A 19,305-nucleotide genomic window follows, 5' to 3' on the forward strand; every position below is an offset into this window, starting at 1 on the left:
AAWTWCCCAGGRAAAATTCCCAAATTTTAAAAAATTTTTAAAAAAGGATTAWTWAAAAAWTATTTHCTTYCCCHTTTCMTCCCCGGGGAAATCMAGGAAAAAWTCMAAATCTCTTTGGAAAAGGAAAWTTTAACCTYTCGAWGGTATCCCCTTTTTTTCCCWTTTTTAMYCGRDTKRAAAAAAAAAAGKTTAWAACCATTATAWCCCYTCCTTGGCCCTTTAAAWTAAAATTAWKGCTTTAAAAAWTYMWAAAATTTTTTTTTAAAAWAAWAATTTTKGACMTTAATTWATATTAAWAAAAWWAAAATTCCCCCATTGGGGCSCAAATTCTWTTTWTTTTTTTTTTGGTTATATTGATAGTGATAAWTKGCATGKTTATTYCAATTTTGSCAAGTAATTTAATAAATTAATATTTTAATTTTGATTAATCATCTAAATTAATAAWTTCTTTTTGGTYCTKGTTGATTATWACTTGATTCATATTTAGTATGMCTTTTATGATTACTATTTCTATGCTTAGAATTCTGATGATAATCTTCTGGACTATTATCATGATGTTTATGATGACTACGATGATTATTACTATGACCATGATGAGTATGGTGATTATGATGATAATGATTATAATGACTTTCTGATCTATTACTTGATATAGAATCATCATGAATATGTTTCTTTCTATTATTTGAATGATTATTAATAAAATATAGCTTGAGCTCTCAAATTTAATTCATGTTTTAATGAATTATTAAATAATGGTTTATTAATACCACCAAATATGACTGATATTAATAAATATATTAATGAATTAAGGAATAATATAGAGCTGATAATTAAAGAATATAAATTTTCATTTAGATTTAAACAAGATAATATAGCCATAAATAATCCTCGACCAATTGGAGTATAAATAAATAATATATAAGAATAAAATTTAAAACAATATGCTTCAGCTAATAAACTGATTATTCCACTCAATATAATAAATACATTTAATACCATTCTTTTAATATCGTAAAATAAAATTAGATCTGATAAACCACCTAATATTAATATTATGAAAAATCCTATCCATAGTAATTGCAATATAAATATCTTGAATGTTGTTTTTCTACTTTCTGATGAAGTTTTTCTTGACATGATTTATTTATTTATTTAAAAATAAATTCAAAATAACTGTATTTTATTTATATTGTATTTCATTAATTATTTTTTATTATATACTTTAATTGTAAATATAGTGTGGTAAGGTTCAAAATTCTTGTTTTTTTTTCTTATTTAAAAAAGAAAAAAAAATCTTAAATTCTATAATATATATATATATATATATATATAATATTTGATATTATATTCAATATTTAATCACTCAATCCATCAATTTTATTATCATTTTCATTAGTGTTATTACTCTCATTTAAGTGACTATTGTCATCATTTTCAAGATTATTTTGAGCTTTATTACTTGAATCATTAAAATTATCTTTTTCATTTGAATTATTACTTTTATTTGTATTATTATCATCTTTATTATCCAATTTATTAATTTTTTCTTCATTATTTAATGCTGCTCTCTTTTTTAATATTTTTAATCCAACCCTATAATTTTGTATATACATTGATCTATATAATTTTGAAAGTCTAGAATCAAAATGGCAAATTCTCTTACATATTAATAATGCATGTGATGGTCTTCCACCTGGCACTAAAGCAATACTTGTTTTCTCCCAATTTTTTGTACATTTTGGATCCAAATATTCTGGTTCGCATACACACCAATGGCTTAACATACCTAAAGAATTAATAATAATATTTTGTAATTTCTCCAAACCACTCAATTCTTCTTCTAATCTTTTTAAATAATTATTGATGTATTCAGTTTTATCAATATATGCATTATTTAAATTATTAATTTCTTCTTCAGCTTTATTAATAGAACAATTTAAGTGAGCATTTTTTTCTATCAAAAATTTTAATTTATATGATAAATGAAGTCTTTCGCTTTTTTCATTTTCATACTTTTTTTTTTCTTCACTAATTTGATTATCCATTTTTTTAATAAAAGATTGTAACATAACAGGATTATTATAAAATAACTCTAATGAATATTCTTTTTCATCCTTATATTCTTTTAATATTTTACTTCTTAAATTAATTCTCAAGTTTCTTTTCTTTTCATAGTATTCTTCTAAGCTTTCTGTATAATTATTATTATTATCTAAATTACCAAACTTATTAACTGTTTTTGGCATTCTCAATCTACCCAAATTTTGTTCCTCTCTTCTTTCTTCCTTAATAATCTTTTCATCATCATCATCAATTTCTGCACCGGCATTTAATAACATATTTAACATTCTATTAAAATACGAACTATCAGTTCCATTTTTATTTTTTTCCTGTTTTTTTGTATTATTACTAGAGTTTGTTAAAGCATTTCTTAAATTTTCCCTTTTTTCAAGGTAAGCTTCATTTTCTGATTTTTCTTCTTTTTCATCAGTTTCACTATCATTACTTTCACTATCATCAGTTTCACTATCATCAGTTTCACTATCATCGCTTTCACTATCATCACTATTATTATTATTATCAACTTCAAGTTTATCTTGATCATTCTCTTGATTATCAATTTTATTATTATTATTTTCTTGTAACTTTTCTTTTAATTGAGTATCACTATCTATATCTTTGATATCAGCTTGATCAATGGGAACATTTTTTCTTTTTGATTTTTCTTTTTCAATAATTCCATCTAATACATTATCTGTTTCATCATAATCACAATATCCGAATAAATTCGAATCAAATAATATATCAAATCTTCTAAAATCATTCCTTGTATGTAAATCTCTAGCTTCATCATCTTGATCACTATTTTCAAGTGATGAATGAAAAATATTATCTTTTGAATTTACACAAGAATCTTCAGAAATTATCTTTTTATTTTTTAACTTTAACTTATTCTTTTTTAACCACTTCTTAAATTTTTTATAGTTGTGTTTTTCCTTAACAAAATCAATAATATTTGTATCACATTTTATTTCATTTAAATATTGTCTTAAATATATATTATCTTCTTCCTTAAATTTCTCTTTTAACTCGTGTTCTGATATTAGTTCGCCAATTACAGGAATCTTGTAACATGATTGATTTTCATTATCACTTTCCATTTCACTTTTTGTTTCATTATCATATTTACAAATTTCAATATTTTCATCAATTTCATCTTTTCTAGTATGATCATTAGTACTAATTGACTCACCTTTTCTTACTACTCTTAGTTTTCTAGTAAAATCTCGTTCTTTTAAAACATTATTAATTGATGGAGGATTCCATTTTATTACTGTTTCTTCAATATTATTATATTGAAAATTTAAAAAAGGAAACCCTTTTTCTGATTTTATATGAATATTTCGTATTTCAATATCATTTTTTTCTCTAATTTGCTCGTTATTTTCTTCCATATCACTATTTTCTCCATCAATATATTGATTTTCATTTTCATGATTATTTTTACCAAAGCTTATTTTTCTTTCAATTTTTGTTTTAATTTCTGGAAGGTCTTCATCAACCATTTTTTTTAACCAGTTCTTTTGTTTATCAATATTACGAAGATTTACCCTTTCATCAATACATTCTTCTAACTTATAGTTAATTTCTCTCCATAATTTCTTTTCATTGTTCTTTACTGATTGCTCTAAATCTGTTCTTTCTATCTCCTCCTTTTGTTTATTAATTAAATCATTTCTTACATTTTCATTAAGTATTGTTACTGTCGGCTTCTCAAAATAATGTGAAACTTGGATATATCGTAATAAACTTTTTCCCAATGTAGTTTTTTCACTATTTGATAAGCTATACCTTCTTGGTATTTTATTATTTATTTTATAATAATTTTTCATTTTAAATTTAATTTAACTTTCTCTGTTTGAATCCAATTCTATCCTTTATTTAAATAAACTTTATTTGATTTAACTTTTTTTTTTTAATTAGTAATTAACTTATCAATACTTCATAATTTAAATCTTGATTTGATTTTATTTTTAGTCCCACAATTATCAAAATATTCTGAAATGCACCTTTAAAAATTAAAATTAAACTTTTTTTTTCTTTTAAAAAAAATTAATTCCCTTAACTACGATTCATATTATTCCAGCTTTTTTTTTCAATCAAATTTTTTTTGATTGCACACAAATCAAAATGTGCTTACCTTTAATATCTTTTCATTCATTTTTTTTCACCAATTTTAGTAATATATCGTATTAAAATTATTATTAATTAAAAATACTGATGTAATCAAAATTTAACATTAATTTTTTCTAGCTTAATTTAAAATAAAATTATTGTAAATAACTTTAATTAATTTTACACGTCATTTTATTACATGCATGTAATTTTTTTTCCACATGAGAATAATAACAAAATTTAATGAAAAAATTGGAAAATACCGGTATATAGTAATGTATTTATTATATTTATGAAAATAGAATTATTAGAGAAGTAAATAATATTTCATTAGAAAAATAGATTTTGAAAATAAATATAAGCACACACATAAATATATATATATATTTCTTTAAGTTAACTAAATGATCAAAAATTTAATGTATAACTCATCTAAAATACAGTCTAAAGATGATGACTGAGTAATTTAATAACTTGGGTAATTTACTAATGAAGAAAATTAATAATTAAAATAAAAAAAAAGTTATTTATCTAATAATTATAAGTTTTTTAGCAGCTTAGCCTAAAAAAGCTAGATAATCAATAAAAAAATATATTTATATATATATATATTTATTGCTTTATTTAACATATTTCAATCATTACTCTGCAGGTCTTTTTTTGCTCCTTGCATTAAATGCGGTGTTGGCGCCCGGATTCATATTGTTTGGCGGTAATCCAGGGTGGTGCATAATTTGATGAGAAGGTATTGGAGGTGGAATATGCGAATGATGAGGGATATGATGAGGAAAGTTGTTGAACATGTGCTGTTGATGATAAATATTTGGATGACCTGGAATTGGTGGATTTAAGTGTGGTGGGGGTGGAGGTGGGAAATAAATCATATTTGATGGGAACCCTGTTATAGGTGGTGGTGGCGGTAAATTATTCATCATCTTAATATTTGGATTTGGTAAACCAGTATTTGAATTATTAATATTTAAATTTGCATTCACATTATTTGAGTTAGAAATACCAGATGTTATTGTACTCTTGTTTAGTAAATCATCACTTGTTTCAATGTTTTGTTTTTTAATACGTTCCCATCTTATACCTAATTGTCTAATAATATATTCTTTAAATGTTTTTTCTGTAAAGCCATAATTAAACCAAGGTGAAACATCCAGTAATCTACTCCAAGGCCTTAACTCTGGATTATTATCCCAAACCATTTGAAGATTTTTACATGGATTTTCTTCTGTAGCTGTATCTTCATTGTCAATATATATTGTATTAGAAACATTTAAGGCATGCAAATTTTGGTCTCCTGTATTCATTTTTTGATTATTTATATTCGAAGAGTTACCATTACTTGCTCCTGTATTTCCAGGTTTGCAATCCGTCATTCCTTTCTTCAAAACATCTGAAGCCGGATTAATTGAATTGTCTACTTCATTATCACCACCTGTTGAACTTATTTTATCATTCAATTTTGAAAAATCTTTTAATCCTCCTTCTTCATTTCCTCCGCAAATTAAAAATGTTATATCTTCATCATCATCTTCATTATCATTCTCATCATAATCTTCATTCTTTGTTCCATTATTATTCTTTGAAATATTATCTTCCAAATTACTCCCACTCATTTAATTAATTACGTTTTTAATAATCCTCAATATTATTCAGATTGTTTAATTCTCTATGAATCTATAGAAATATTACATCTCAATTCTCAATATTAATTTTTACCCTATTTAATTTTTTTTTTTCAAATAAAGCGAAAGAAATTCAAATTAATTTATTTATATACAAAATACATGAATTAATATTATTAACATAAACACATTTGCAATCCGCAAATTTTTAGTCACTTTTAAATATTAACTTTGTAAATATTTAATATACATTTATTTTAGAATGATTATTAGTAGATTATTTTTTTTCTCATATAATTTTTATTAATTACATATAAGCCTAGTCAATTTATTATTTTATTTGTATTATTATTTTTTTTCCACTAAATTATATATTTATACTAATTATATCAATTTATTTCATTATTAAACTATTATTAATTAAATACTATGCTATTTAAAATATAAATATTAATATTTATATTATTATTATTAGTATTAATATATCATTAATGCTATTATTATTATTTCTATTGTTATTATTGTTATTAATATTATTATTATTATTATATTGTTATCATTATTTATTATTAAAAATAACTTATATTATAATATAATAATTCTTAAAATATATTAACTATAATTATTCATTACTCTGATTTATCACATAGCTTACTTATTTAAAAAATTCATTATGATATATATATTTAATAGTCTATATGTTTTAAAAGACTACGTATAGTCAAAATGATTAAATTGAAAAATGCGCGGGCTTTTATTCATATTAGACTTTAATAATAAACTTTAGCTAAGAATAATTTTGGACTTGTAAATATTTAAGGTAAAGTAAGAAAAAAGGAAAGGAAAGGAAAGGGAAAAAAAAGATAAAAATACTTATATATAAAAAAAATAAAAAAGTCGAATAGTAGACAAATAGAAAAAATAGTTGGAATTAGAAATATAAAATTTATATATATATAAATATTACGCGTAGTACGAATCTGAAATATTGCTACGTTTTCTGGTGAATAGGTTAAGAATCTCTTTGAAAATAAATAGTCTAATTGCCAGATAGGAGGAGAACCATTCTGAATTAGCAAGAAGGATAGATAAAAGCAAAGTAGAAAAAAATATACAGAATATATTTAAGTCAAATTTAACCACAAGAGATTAGAATTATATACTAATATTGAGAAACTCTGAATAATTAAGTAATATAATTAACAAAAGGTTTCTGAGACTTATCAGTAAGATGGATTCAGTTAACCAGATTGGATTGGATGAATCATTTAGCAATGAATTAAAGGATACTAAGATGGCAAATAATCCAAATTTATCGAGAAGTGATATTATTTCAGGACCAACAAATTCAGGAGCTAATAATAATAACAATAATAATGTTGGCGCCACCAATTCTTCTTCATCTTCATCTGGACTTTCTGGGACACCCAGTGCTATTGGAACTAATCTTTTTGATTTAAGTGATAACAAATCTTTGAATGATGAATCAAATAAAAATGTTGGAGAAAGTATGATGGATACTGATTTACCAGGATCAGCTGATGATGAGGAAATGAAAAGATCAATATATATTGGAAATGTTGATTATGGCACTAAATTAACAGAATTACAAGATTTATTTAAAAGTTGTGGAAGTATTAACAGAATTACAATAATGAATGATAAAAGAACAGGAATGCCAAAAGGATTTGCTTACTTGGAATTTTGTGAACCTGAAGCTGTCGAGACTGCTTTAAAATTTGATGGAGCTATGTTTAGAGGTAGACAAATTAAGGTTTCAACAAAAAGAAAGAACATACCAGGATATAATAGAGGAAGAGGAATGGGACCAGGTGGTGGATTTAGAGGAGGTATGGGAAGAGGTGGATTTAGAGGGGGTTACTCTAGAGGAGGAATGATGTCTGGAGGTCATGGACCTAATATGCGTGGTTATTATGGTAATCCTTATAAATCTTATAGGGGAGGAGGAGGTGGAGTTGGAGGTTATTCAGGTAATAGACATATTGTGAATCCTTATTGAATATACTTATGGTTATTATTCGTCTCTTTTCCTTTAAGAGAAATATCTTAATATTATTTTCTTTATTTTGGGTTAAAATTTTATAATTAAAAATGATGATATACATATGGTCAGGACTATTTCTACTTTAAAGAGAATATTTTATTGATTTATATTAATATGAGGAATTATTGATATGTAAATATAAAGAAAATTTTTTTTTTTACTAAAACTATTATTTTGTTATTATATGTTAACTAATTGGAAAAATGAAAGAATTAATTAATACGTAAATTAATGGAAGAATATATATATATAGTAATATAATTTAAGAAATTTATTGAAGGGGTACTCTTATGAATATAAATGATTAGATTAAATTAAATTAAAATAAATTAAAATTAAAAAAATGAGTGGGACATTTTTTCTTTTAATTCACTACAAATGTAGTTTCCCGAAAATTGATTATATTATCCCACTATACTACCANCCAATGTTTCTGGCATTCCTTTAGTACATTATTTCTCACTTTATTAATATTACTATTGATAATTATATTATTATTAACATTTATTCATTTGATGATTTATTATAATTAATACTTGTTATTACCTCTTCTTTTTTATTCTTTATTCATCTTTTTTGTACATTTATTTCTTTTTGGATATATTCAATTCTTCGAAAATAATGAGTAAATGCTAAATGAATTTCCCTTAAATTAATTATGATTAATAAATAATAATAATAATAATAATAATAATAGGATATATGAATAAATTAATAAAGAAACTCCCAGTAATAAAGGTAAAAAGAAGATATTAAAGTCAAAGTTTATTATTATTTTCTTCTCTTATCTTTTGAGATAAATAGATTCAATTAAGTACTTGAATGAATGAATATAATTAAATTTGTATAAGAGAAAATATGGGACTTATTGATATTAATAATATATTAATAGTTATAAATTGAGAAATTTTTAAATTGATTAATAAAAATAATTGAATAAATAATCATTCAGATTCTTGAAACCCAATATCTCTCTTTATTTAACAAGCAATTTAAAATTTAATATATTAAATAAGAGCTTTCATTATAATTCTTGTACTTTCCAATAATCAGAAATGAGTGATTTAACAAATTTAGGCTGATAAGAGTCTCTATTAGAAATCTTAGTTCTAAATAAGAACACAGATACTGTCAAAAATATCCATACTGTAAGAAGAATTGAAGTTGAGTAGTAATTAAAATGAAGTTGTGATGGTATATAAAAGAAACTGAGCATATCAAAAGGAGATGTTGTAAAAATTCCAAGTACATATAACATTTGACTGATAAATGATACAATTGGGAAAGTTAATATAAATGAAGATATACTTTGAGTATATTTTTGTAAATTAGAAATTTCTTCATCAGTTTGCTTTTCATTTCCAGCGACTTTTTTTAGACTTGATGGTAAAATAAAATATATTATAGAAGTAATGCAAATAACAATAATAATATAAAATAATTTGAGTGCCATAACAAATAATGTTAGATTCTGAAATTGATAACCAAATATATTTGATATTCTCATTAATAATGCACCACCCAATCCTGTATATAATGGATTAATAGAATAATTAGGGATTCCTGCTAATAATTGGTAGATTAAATTTGAAACCAAAAAACAAAAGAATAATATTGATACAAAAGGCATTTCTCTAACTTTTGTTAGCTTTAATGTACTATATATATTTGCAAAACCAATAATAGTCGAAAATATAATTGCCATTATATCAGAAATTAATCCTCCAAAAATCATCATTCCCATAGTAAAACCAAAAACGCCACTAATACATCCAAATTGTGCAAAAATTAAATCTCCAGTATCTCCAAATAATGATAAAGTTATGAATGGAACCACTAATAGTGATAACATTACAGTCATAAATCTACTCATTGTTAGTGATAAATATTGATAATTCAATTCTGGTATTCTCATCATTGGATTCAAGTATTTTTTGGATAATTCCTCCAATTTTGAATGATTTGTTCTCATTTTTTGAGCTGGAAATCTTGGATATCTTATTGGAGTTTTTGTCTCGGTTACAATAGGAACTTGAGGCGCATTATTATTTAACAATATATATTCATTATTTCGATTCAATTCATTTCTTCTTATATCTCCTTTTACATACGCAATTAATAACAATATTTGAATTAAAAAGAATATCTTTATTTTCATACTTTTTAAATACCTCCCTAACAATTCTTATTTTTATTTTTTATTGGCTTCCTAGTTTATTTTCTTCTTTTAATTAATATTAATTATTAATTAAAAAAATTATTATTATTACGTCATGTGGACAATATTTTTTCTTGACAATTCAATTTAGAAAAAATGCAAGATATTTTATCAATACCGGTGTTTACATGCAATTTTATAGTCAGTTTTGCCATACCGGTCTGAAATAATGATTGAGGGGGTGGGGGGTAGGAAGGGTTGGAAGTTCATTTTATTTTTTTTGCATGCAAGTATAGATTGGAATTAATGATTTTATTATTAATGTTATTATTTTAGATATTTTTAAGTATTTCTATTTCAACATTTTTATAGTTTATTTTTTAATTTGATATGATTAGTTATAATAATTAGGATATTAATTATAAATATATATAATATATTTTTTTTTTATTTAATTACAATAATTTTTCTTCCTTTCCAATTGTTTAATTTTCATTTTTTCTAAACCCTCACTACCTTAATGTCAAATCATTACCTATTTAATTATTCAGTTATTAATCAATTAAAGCATGCACATTTGGGCGCCATAATTTGTTAGTAATTTGTTTAACGCAATAAACACCGGTATATATAAATTATACGTAATATGTATATTTAATGTAAATTAAAAAAAATATATGTTACATAGTCATGTAAATGCTGTTTTTTTTAATAAAAGTTATCAAGGGTGGTACATTTATGATCCAATTAAAAATACAATTATTTACATTTATATGTTGTTTTAATATTATTATTAATTAATTTATTCATATTAAGCCATTTAGTAATAATAATGAAAAGAAAGAATATATTATTTAACTTGATAATTTTCTGTTTTTCAATAATGCAAGTTATTCTTGGAAAAAAAGTAAATATTTTAATAGACGATATGGGAACTATTCATAAAGAAACTTTGTTAGATATGAACAATAAAAATATTAATACTGATACAAATATTAATAATAATGGTAATAGTATTAGTAATTGGAAAGGAAGTTTAATGGATTTAAAAGATCCATTAAATAGTTCAGAAAATAATAGAAAACTTGATCAAGACAATAGTATTATATGTGAATGTAAAATAATGGTAAGTAAATGTAAATATTCAATATTAATTAAATTAACTTAATTAAAATCTAATATATATATTCTATAGAATAAATGTATTCCATATAAAGATTGTTATGGATTAGCATGGATTACTACAACTTTAATGTTAATAATAATAATAATAATAGGATATACTGTTCAGTATTTATCATTAGTCCCACATGAATATCTTTCAGAAAGAAATAATTCGAGAGAAAATAAATTTTGTGGAATAGTATTAACAAATTATGAACTTGTTGAGCCTGTACATCCAAATAATTAACAAAAATTGAGTTTATATAAATTCTCCACACTTTTTTGAAAATATAAATATATCTAAGATATTATATTTACATATTAGTTGTAACTTTAAATAAATAATTATAATTATAGTTAATTTATTTCCAATATTTAGTTTACTCATGAAATTTAAGATATTTACTAAAAGTAGATCAAATTCAAGAATTCATACTCCAAAACTTATTGAAGAAAGTTTTTTTGATATTTATAAAGATGATTTATTTAAAAACCAATTAATAACAATTAATGCAGTTTTAGAATCTGATGATGATTTTTTTGAAGAAGAAGAAGAGGAAGATATTTATTATAATAATGATTATAACTTGGAGGAAAATTCAAAAGATTTATGGATTAAATTAAATGAATTGAAGATAGAGGAATGTACTGAAGATGATTTGAATGAAAATAAATTAATTTCAAAAGAAATTCAGGATAATAATAATAATGATTTAACCAGAAATAAAAAAAAAGATGATTTTCTTGAATATAAAGAATTACTTGATAAAATAAATCCAGAATTTGAAACAAGTATAGTTAAATTAAATGAAGAAGATGAAATTAACCAATTAAGAACTTCAATATTTAAAAAATTGGATATATTAGAGAATGAAGTAATGAAAATAAGAAGTCAAAATGTTATTCCAACAACAATGAAAAATGAATTATATCACAGTAATATTGATATAAATATTCAAGATATATTGAGTAATATAGGTAAACAATTTATTGATGGTTTAAATAATATTATAGAAACTGGCCATTCAAAAATATTTAAAAAATATTCTCTGAAATTGAATGATATAAAGGGTATTATTAATGAATATAACCAGAATGAAATGAATAAAATAATTAACCAAATTGAAAATCAATCAGAATTATTAAAAAATAATAATAATGATAATATTATTACTTATGAAACATTAAATAATGTATTTCAATATGATACTCCAATTAAAGGTATAGGATACTGGTATGAACAAGGAATGAATAATACAATGGATGATCGTTGGTTTATTTCAAAATTATCGAGTGGATCTTTTTTTGGTATATTAGATGGATATAATGGTAGTAATATAACATCACAACTTGAAAATCTTATAGTTACAGAATTGGATACAAATCTTGATAATGAAATTTGTTTAAATAAAAATAATTTAGCCAAAATCTTCTTAAAAACAATGCTAGCAATTGATAAAAAGATACTAGTAAATTTACCAAAAGAATCTTTAAATGTTGGTTCAGGCTTAATTTCATGTTTTATTTTTTATTCAGAAACTGATGATCAATATGTATTATTTTCTTGTAATTTGGGTAATTGTAAAGGTTTTCTTTCAAGAAATAATGAGATAATAAAATTTCATAATGAAAATTTTATTAATAGTAATAATAATGAAAATATTGTAAATAGTGCAATAGGATTTGGTTTTTATAAACCTCCATTAAAAAATAAGTTTGAAGTTGATAATGTACCACAAGTAATTAGTATTGATTTATTTTCTGATTCTGATAAATTTATTATAATTGCAACTGATAGTATTTGGCAAGTTTTTCAAGAAGAAGAATTAAATGATATGGCAACATGTATATTAAATGAGGTTTATTCAAAATATCCAACACTTAATAAACAAATAATTTCAACAATAATTTCACATTCCATTGTAACAGAATCTTTGCTTAGAGGTGTAACTGATAATCAAATTTGTATGGTGGTATTATTAAATTAGAATATATTTACTTGAAATATAATTTAGAATTTTAATTATTTATTAATTGATAGTGAATTAATGATTTCATCCAGTTTAATATGGAAATTTCTTGCTGATTTAATAGTCTCTAATATAGGTAAACATATACTTCTTATAGTATTTGAAGATTGTCCAAATGTACTTAATGAAGATGCTGAGATATTTTTATTATCATGCACAAGTAATTCAATATTATGAGTAATTTTATTTAATGATTCAATAGTTTTTCTTCTTTCATCATTATCTTTTGGAGATAATGATAATCCCCAAAAGTACTTTAATAATTCAATAGCTTGTATATGTTCTTGTTGTATTTGTTGCATCCAAATAGGCTTTTCTTCTTTAATTTGATCGATATTATTATCAGATTGATTATTTTGTAATTCAAAAAGAATTTGATTTTTAGAATCAATTTCATTACTTTTTTTTTGTATTAAATTATTTTTATTAAACAATCCAAGTTGATTAATTTGTTCATGTTGTATTTGTTTTGTACAGTTTAATAATACATTCCTGGAAATTGGATTATTAAATAAAGAATCATGGTCATTCTTATTATTTTTATTTGTTTTATTAAAATTGAATTTAACTCTTCGAGTATTATTATTATTATTATCTTCTTCTTCTTTTTTCATATTAACATCTAATTTATTTCTGGATGATGAGAAAAAATTAACAGGATTAATATCCAAAAGTTGACTATTACTATTTGCATTGCTTGGATGTTGTTTAGTTTGTAAATAATTTTGTGAATATTCAAAATCCAATTCATTTTGTCTATTAAATACTGCATTATTACCAGAATTCGTAAATTCAAGAATTTTAGCTCCATGACAATTAAATCTTTCAAAGAATCCTGTATTAATATTTGCACTTTTTTCAGATGCAATATTTAAATCATTATCAATTAATGTACCATATCCTATTTTTTTATAAGTATCATTATTTAATAGATTGATTTCAGAACTAACATAATTTCCAAGTAATTCACTTATTCCATTTGTTTGGTTACCATTATTATCATTATTATTACTACTACTATTAAGTGTATTCAACTCATATAATAATTCTTCTCCTTTAGGAATCTCACCAATCATTAATGTATCACTATTATTAGGTACCGTAGTTCCGTGCCCAAGTATATCAAAAAATAATGGTGATTGTATAATACGATTCCAAAATTCTTCTTCTGTCAAACGATGTGGAACGTATTTCTTTAATTTTTGTTTTAATTGATGGCATTTCTTCAAGAATTGACTTTAAATCATCGGCAGTAATTGTTACATCAATACCTCCAGAATTTGTGATACTAACTTTTGGTGGCCTTTTCAAAAAAAAATCAGAATTTTCAACTCCTTTTTCTTGTGTTTTTGATAAAAGTATATCTTGATGATGCATTTGAATAAAAGATTCTAAAGACATACTTCCTGTAAGCACTAAACTCTTATAAATTTGATCCAATTCAGGCTTATATCGTAATAATTGATTCAAATCATCGTATATAGAGTGACTTTCCTTTTGGCTTAACTTTTTTTTCAATGACTATTCTTTTATTGACATTTTTCTCAACTTTATTAAATTCTAATATTTTATTTTCAATTGAATTAGAGTTTTCAGATTGTTTTTTTTCTTTAAGCTCTKGAAGTTTTWTATATCTTTCAATAGCTTTACTATGGCAATCTGATATTAATTGTAAAAAATTGTTAAAATCATCATTTGAATTTAATGTAAGATTGATATCGATAAATAAGTTAGAATTAACTTTGTCTTTAATCTCTTTATTTTCAAATCTTAATCCAACAAGACGTTTATCGTCTCTTTTTCTATGTGCATATAGATTCTGCCATAATTCTACAACAAAATCATTTGCCAAATTTAAATTATTTTTACTTGAACTAACTTCATCATTATAATTTAAATTATTATCAGTTTCTGAAATAATTTTKGAATAACTTTCTTTTAAAATACTAATACTTTCGAATGGTTGACCTTTAACCTTATCAGAAATCCATATTATATTATTTCTCGTAACATATAAAATACCTGGATTCTTTTTTAAATATAACATTTAAAAATTTTGATAAAATATCATCTTCTTTTAAAGGAATATTCTAATTTTTCCATGAAATTAAAAATAATAAAAGAAGAAATTTATATTGTGTGTATTCAGTAATTTATTATTATTATTAATTTTATGTGGATTTTTTTTTTGTATACCGGTATAGAGTTTTATTAGCATTAAAATTTGACACGTAATAATTACGTCATAATTTTTTTTTAAGACCGGCAATTGCATTTAAATAAAAAAATTAATAGTAAACTATCGTATATCGRAMTCRCTACCAAACAAAAAAAAAAAAATTATAGAATGAAATAACCAATTAAATAAAAGAATTTAAATTAATTATATATTACAATAATAATTTTTAAAAGAAAAATTTAAGAACAAATTTCCAAATTTTTTATTTGCTCTTCTTTTCCAGTAAAGATTCTGATGAGTTCAAATCTTGAACTTTCCATTCATTTGAATTAAAGTTTTCAATTCTGCGAATCATTGATGGGAAAATAAATAAAGTTGCAATCACACCAAAAATAAAACAAAATAAATATTGTATAAAGAAAGAGTCAACTTTGCATGGATTTCCAATTAATAAAAGAAAATAATTGGAAAATTTGCTGTAATCAATTGGATTTTCATTTAATTCACAGTATTTATAGTTTGTATAATCCAAAAGCCATAAACTAAGACTTTTTGGCCATTTATATCCTRAATTCGTTTAYTAGYATCTCGAGMTWAGGCTAGATGTARGTTCCAGCAARTCTGTASAYCAGAAATTAAATTAAAAAGAGTCATAAATATAAGTGATTGTGAATCACATAAAATTGATGAACAAATTGAAAGAGCCAAATAAGTATAGTAAAACAAATTTGGTGTATCTGCAACTTCTTCTGTGTTTATCCATGGCTTATATATTATTCTAGACCATATTAATAACAAACAAAAAAATAATGACAGTATTAATTTTAATGGTAATATTATAGTTAGAAATTTAAGTGGGGATTTTCCTTTGTAAACAAATTTAGTCATAATAAACGGAGTAATAAAACTGAATGGAATCAAGATTGGTCCAATAAGCATAATTTCACTCTTTTTCATACCAAATTCCATTAATTTAAATTCCAAAGATGAATCTGTTATTGCTGATGGTATCCTAATAATAAAGAGCAAAATTATTAGTGAAATAACTGGTTTTAATGTTAAAATTTTATATAGAAGAGAATAAGCTTCTTTAATAGTAAGCTCAGCTTCTTGATCCTCTTGAGCAGCATCATCATCTTTTTTATTATCTATTACGTTTGTGTAAGAGTTATCTTCTTTTTTAAGTATTCCAGTAATTATAGTAACCAATAATATAACTACACCCCAGAAATAGATAAATTGACTCATTTTACAAATTGGCTTGTCAACAATTTCTAATCCAAGTAAAGGACGAACATATTTATTACATACTTTTGGATCATTTAAGAATAAAAATCCCAAATAAGACGTAATGTGTCCAAAAGATTGACCAATTATATTACAAGTTGATGCTAAACTTTTATGCTGAGGAGAAAGTAAATTTACTGCCCAAGCATCAACTGCAATATCTTGAGTAGCCATTAAAAAGTATAATGTTGAAAAATATATTGTTAATAAAGTAACGTTTGGTGATAATTTCTCCGTTAAATTTGATATACCTACTTCCTCACATAACCAAGTTGGAAGAAATGGGCTATAACTACCAATAATCATCAAAATACTACACACAAGTTGAGTTGGAATAATCCATGTTTTTCTTCTTCCCATCTTTTCTATATAAACTGAATCTACCAAAGGAGCCCAAAGTAATTTAAGTGAGAAAGGAAGTACAACCATTCCAAACATACTCTGTTCTGTATATGATATTTTACCTTGTAAAAGAAATGGAATGGAATAACTAATGCCCATAGGAAGACCTTGAATTGTATATAATATTAAAAGATAAAAAATATTTAAACATTCCAGAAGATCCATTTTTGAACAAGTTTTTTTTCTTCTATAAATTAATTATATTATTAATTAAAATAAAAAAGTACAAAATTTAAAAGAATAATTCTCAAAGTATTTCGTTAATACCAATTTTAATTTCTAAAATACAAAACAATGTATATATATATTAATTAATATTACTATACGATGGTGAAAATAATCATATAATCCATCCAAATACGATAATCAATATTTCCAATATTTTATAATGGAAAATCAACACAAAGAATTTCAATAATTAAATTTGATCTCTATGACTGAATTTAATAAATTAATTAACTTCATACTATATTACTTAAAAGTCTAATAGAATAAATCAAATCAACAGTTTTGGCGGTAAATTTGCCCACATCATTAAAAGTAAGGTGCGAGAAAATTAAAGGATTGTAAGGAAGTAAAAAAAAAATATATATTATTTCTCATAATACAGTTATAAATTGATGGATTTGAGTTTGAAATATACTTTGTTTAAGATAAAGTTATGTTTTTAACTGGAATATAAGCAAAATATTTTAAATAAAAATTCAAAATTGTAAATATAAAAAATAAACATTGAGAATTTATTTATTTATATATACAAATATAAGTATAAGAAATTTAAAAAGAAAATATATAATTATATATGTGCATGTATATAGAAAAGAATGTACAGAGAACAGTTTCAGATTTTGGAGGATCTTTTGAAAAATTCACAAACACAGCAAATATGGTCAATTTATAGTTTATGTAATCATAATTCAAAATTTGAGAATTTTGAAATTTGTAAAGATATTCTGAAGTTATTTGTAAAGTATATTTCAGAAGAGAAAAAAGATTTTGAAGGAGTAGAATTAGTATATTTGGTAATGGGAGATATTTCATCAAATGAAGTTGCATACAAATTGGTTTATGATTCAGATTTATCTTTAAATGAATTTGAAGTTTGTAAATCGAATATATATGGATTGGCATCAAGAAAAAATAATGAGAATTCTCAAGAAAATATTAATTTGAAATCTAACTCATTGCAATTTCATATAGAATGTGATGATATATATAAGTCCATTAAAGCAAAGAATTCATTATCTGAAGAGTTATGGAATTCAAAATTTTCAAATATAGCTAACACAAAATCAAATTTGTCAAGAGAATCAAGTAATGTTAATTCTGTAAATTTAGACCAATCTGAAATAAAATCTAAGACTGAACCATATCCTATATTATTTAGTAGTAATAAAGATATAAATCAAAATAATAAGATAAATATTAACGAAAATGAAAATGAACAAGAAGATCAATGGAAAAAGAATGGTTATCTTAAGGAAAATGAAAATAATACTGATCCTTATCCTATGAAGAATGTGTTTGATAATGAAAAAAAAGTTATTTTATCAGAATCAAATAATAAAAAAGATTCTGATACTAGTATGAATGATAATATAACTAATTTATTTAAAGATGAAGAAAATGAAAATACAAATAGTATTGATGAATTTGTTCAAAATGAAGACGGTAAGTGTAAACCAACAAAAAGAAGAAAAACAAGTAAATCTAAAATATGTAATGATAATAATGATAATGAAAACAAGATAGATTTTGATCCATTGGAAGTTGAACCAATTATGCATAGTAAAGTAAAGAAAGAGAAAATGTATAAGGATGCTAAGACAGGTTATTTGGTTGTTGAAGATGATGTAGATTTTGTGATGGAAAAGGAAAATAGAATCACAAAATCAAGAGAAAAAGTTTCTCAAGAAAGCGAAATTCCATCAAAGAGATCAAACAAAACAAAAAAATCTCAAACTTCCAATATTAATTCTGGTACGAGTAAACAACAAACATTAAATTCTTTCTTTAAAATAGTAAAATCAACAAACAAAAATACTTTATAAAAAAAAATGTTAAATATATATATATATATATTTATATAATATTAATCAGAATATCAAAATCATTAATATATTTAAAGTATAATGATTATGAATTCGAGAAAAAAAAACGAGAAGATTTTCAGTATATTTCATTTTATTATGTATTTCACTTGATTC

At 23.0% G+C, this 19,305-nt stretch overlaps 11 protein-coding genes across 11 annotated transcripts; 4 read left to right on the top strand and 7 right to left on the bottom strand.

The window, feature by feature from the left end:
- Positions 1-696: 696 nt before the first annotated feature.
- Positions 697-1,140, bottom strand: cgd6_380 (hypothetical protein with signal peptide and 4 transmembrane domains, possible apicomplexan conserved; the record flags this gene model as incomplete). Its single annotated transcript, XM_627421.1, has 1 exon — positions 697-1,140. The coding sequence occupies one exon, from the start codon at positions 1,138-1,140 to the stop codon at positions 697-699; it is 444 nt and encodes a 147-aa protein (XP_627421.1).
- A 218-nt stretch (positions 1,141-1,358) lies between these two features.
- cgd6_390 (hypothetical protein) lies at positions 1,359-3,896 on the bottom strand (the record flags this gene model as incomplete). The annotated part of the gene is made up of 1 exon (XM_627422.1): positions 1,359-3,896. The coding sequence occupies one exon, from the start codon at positions 3,894-3,896 to the stop codon at positions 1,359-1,361; it is 2,538 nt and encodes an 845-aa protein (XP_627422.1).
- A 924-nt stretch (positions 3,897-4,820) lies between these two features.
- On the bottom strand, positions 4,821-5,804 carry cgd6_400 (Pre-mRNA polyadenylation factor; the record flags this gene model as incomplete). The annotated part of the gene is made up of 1 exon (XM_627423.1): positions 4,821-5,804. The coding sequence occupies one exon, from the start codon at positions 5,802-5,804 to the stop codon at positions 4,821-4,823; it is 984 nt and encodes a 327-aa protein (XP_627423.1).
- A 1,240-nt stretch (positions 5,805-7,044) lies between these two features.
- On the top strand, positions 7,045-7,833 carry cgd6_410 (Sgn1p-like RRM domain containing protein; the record flags this gene model as incomplete). Its single annotated transcript, XM_627424.1, has 1 exon — positions 7,045-7,833. One exon carries the CDS (start codon positions 7,045-7,047, stop codon positions 7,831-7,833), a length of 789 nt encoding a protein of 262 aa, XP_627424.1.
- A 1,069-nt stretch (positions 7,834-8,902) lies between these two features.
- cgd6_420 (conserved hypothetical protein) lies at positions 8,903-10,036 on the bottom strand (the record flags this gene model as incomplete). The annotated part of the gene is made up of 1 exon (XM_627425.1): positions 8,903-10,036. The coding sequence occupies one exon, from the start codon at positions 10,034-10,036 to the stop codon at positions 8,903-8,905; it is 1,134 nt and encodes a 377-aa protein (XP_627425.1).
- An 832-nt stretch (positions 10,037-10,868) lies between these two features.
- On the top strand, positions 10,869-11,204 carry cgd6_430 (hypothetical protein; the record flags this gene model as incomplete). Its single annotated transcript, XM_627426.1, has 1 exon — positions 10,869-11,204. The coding sequence occupies one exon, from the start codon at positions 10,869-10,871 to the stop codon at positions 11,202-11,204; it is 336 nt and encodes a 111-aa protein (XP_627426.1).
- A 382-nt stretch (positions 11,205-11,586) lies between these two features.
- Positions 11,587-13,188, top strand: cgd6_440 (PP2Cc like protein phosphatase; the record flags this gene model as incomplete). The annotated part of the gene is made up of 1 exon (XM_627427.1): positions 11,587-13,188. One exon carries the CDS (start codon positions 11,587-11,589, stop codon positions 13,186-13,188), a length of 1,602 nt encoding a protein of 533 aa, XP_627427.1.
- Positions 13,189-13,223: 35 nt separating this feature from the next.
- Positions 13,224-14,306, bottom strand: cgd6_450 (hypothetical protein; the record flags this gene model as incomplete). The annotated part of the gene is made up of 1 exon (XM_627428.1): positions 13,224-14,306. The coding sequence occupies one exon, from the start codon at positions 14,304-14,306 to the stop codon at positions 13,224-13,226; it is 1,083 nt and encodes a 360-aa protein (XP_627428.1).
- A 395-nt stretch (positions 14,307-14,701) lies between these two features.
- cgd6_460 (hypothetical protein) lies at positions 14,702-15,277 on the bottom strand (the record flags this gene model as incomplete). The annotated part of the gene is made up of 1 exon (XM_627429.1): positions 14,702-15,277. One exon carries the CDS (start codon positions 15,275-15,277, stop codon positions 14,702-14,704), a length of 576 nt encoding a protein of 191 aa, XP_627429.1.
- A 630-nt stretch (positions 15,278-15,907) lies between these two features.
- Positions 15,908-17,263, bottom strand: cgd6_470 (hypothetical protein; the record flags this gene model as incomplete). Its single annotated transcript, XM_001388262.1, has 1 exon — positions 15,908-17,263. The coding sequence occupies one exon, from the start codon at positions 17,261-17,263 to the stop codon at positions 15,908-15,910; it is 1,356 nt and encodes a 451-aa protein (XP_001388299.1).
- A 659-nt stretch (positions 17,264-17,922) lies between these two features.
- On the top strand, positions 17,923-19,149 carry cgd6_480 (hypothetical protein; the record flags this gene model as incomplete). The annotated part of the gene is made up of 1 exon (XM_627430.1): positions 17,923-19,149. One exon carries the CDS (start codon positions 17,923-17,925, stop codon positions 19,147-19,149), a length of 1,227 nt encoding a protein of 408 aa, XP_627430.1.
- Positions 19,150-19,305: the final 156 nt, after the last annotated feature.

Source organism: Cryptosporidium parvum, chromosome 6 (assembly GCF_000165345.1).
Source record: "Cryptosporidium parvum Iowa II chromosome 6, whole genome shotgun sequence".
NCBI classification, from domain to species: Eukaryota; Apicomplexa; class Conoidasida; order Eucoccidiorida; family Cryptosporidiidae; genus Cryptosporidium; species Cryptosporidium parvum.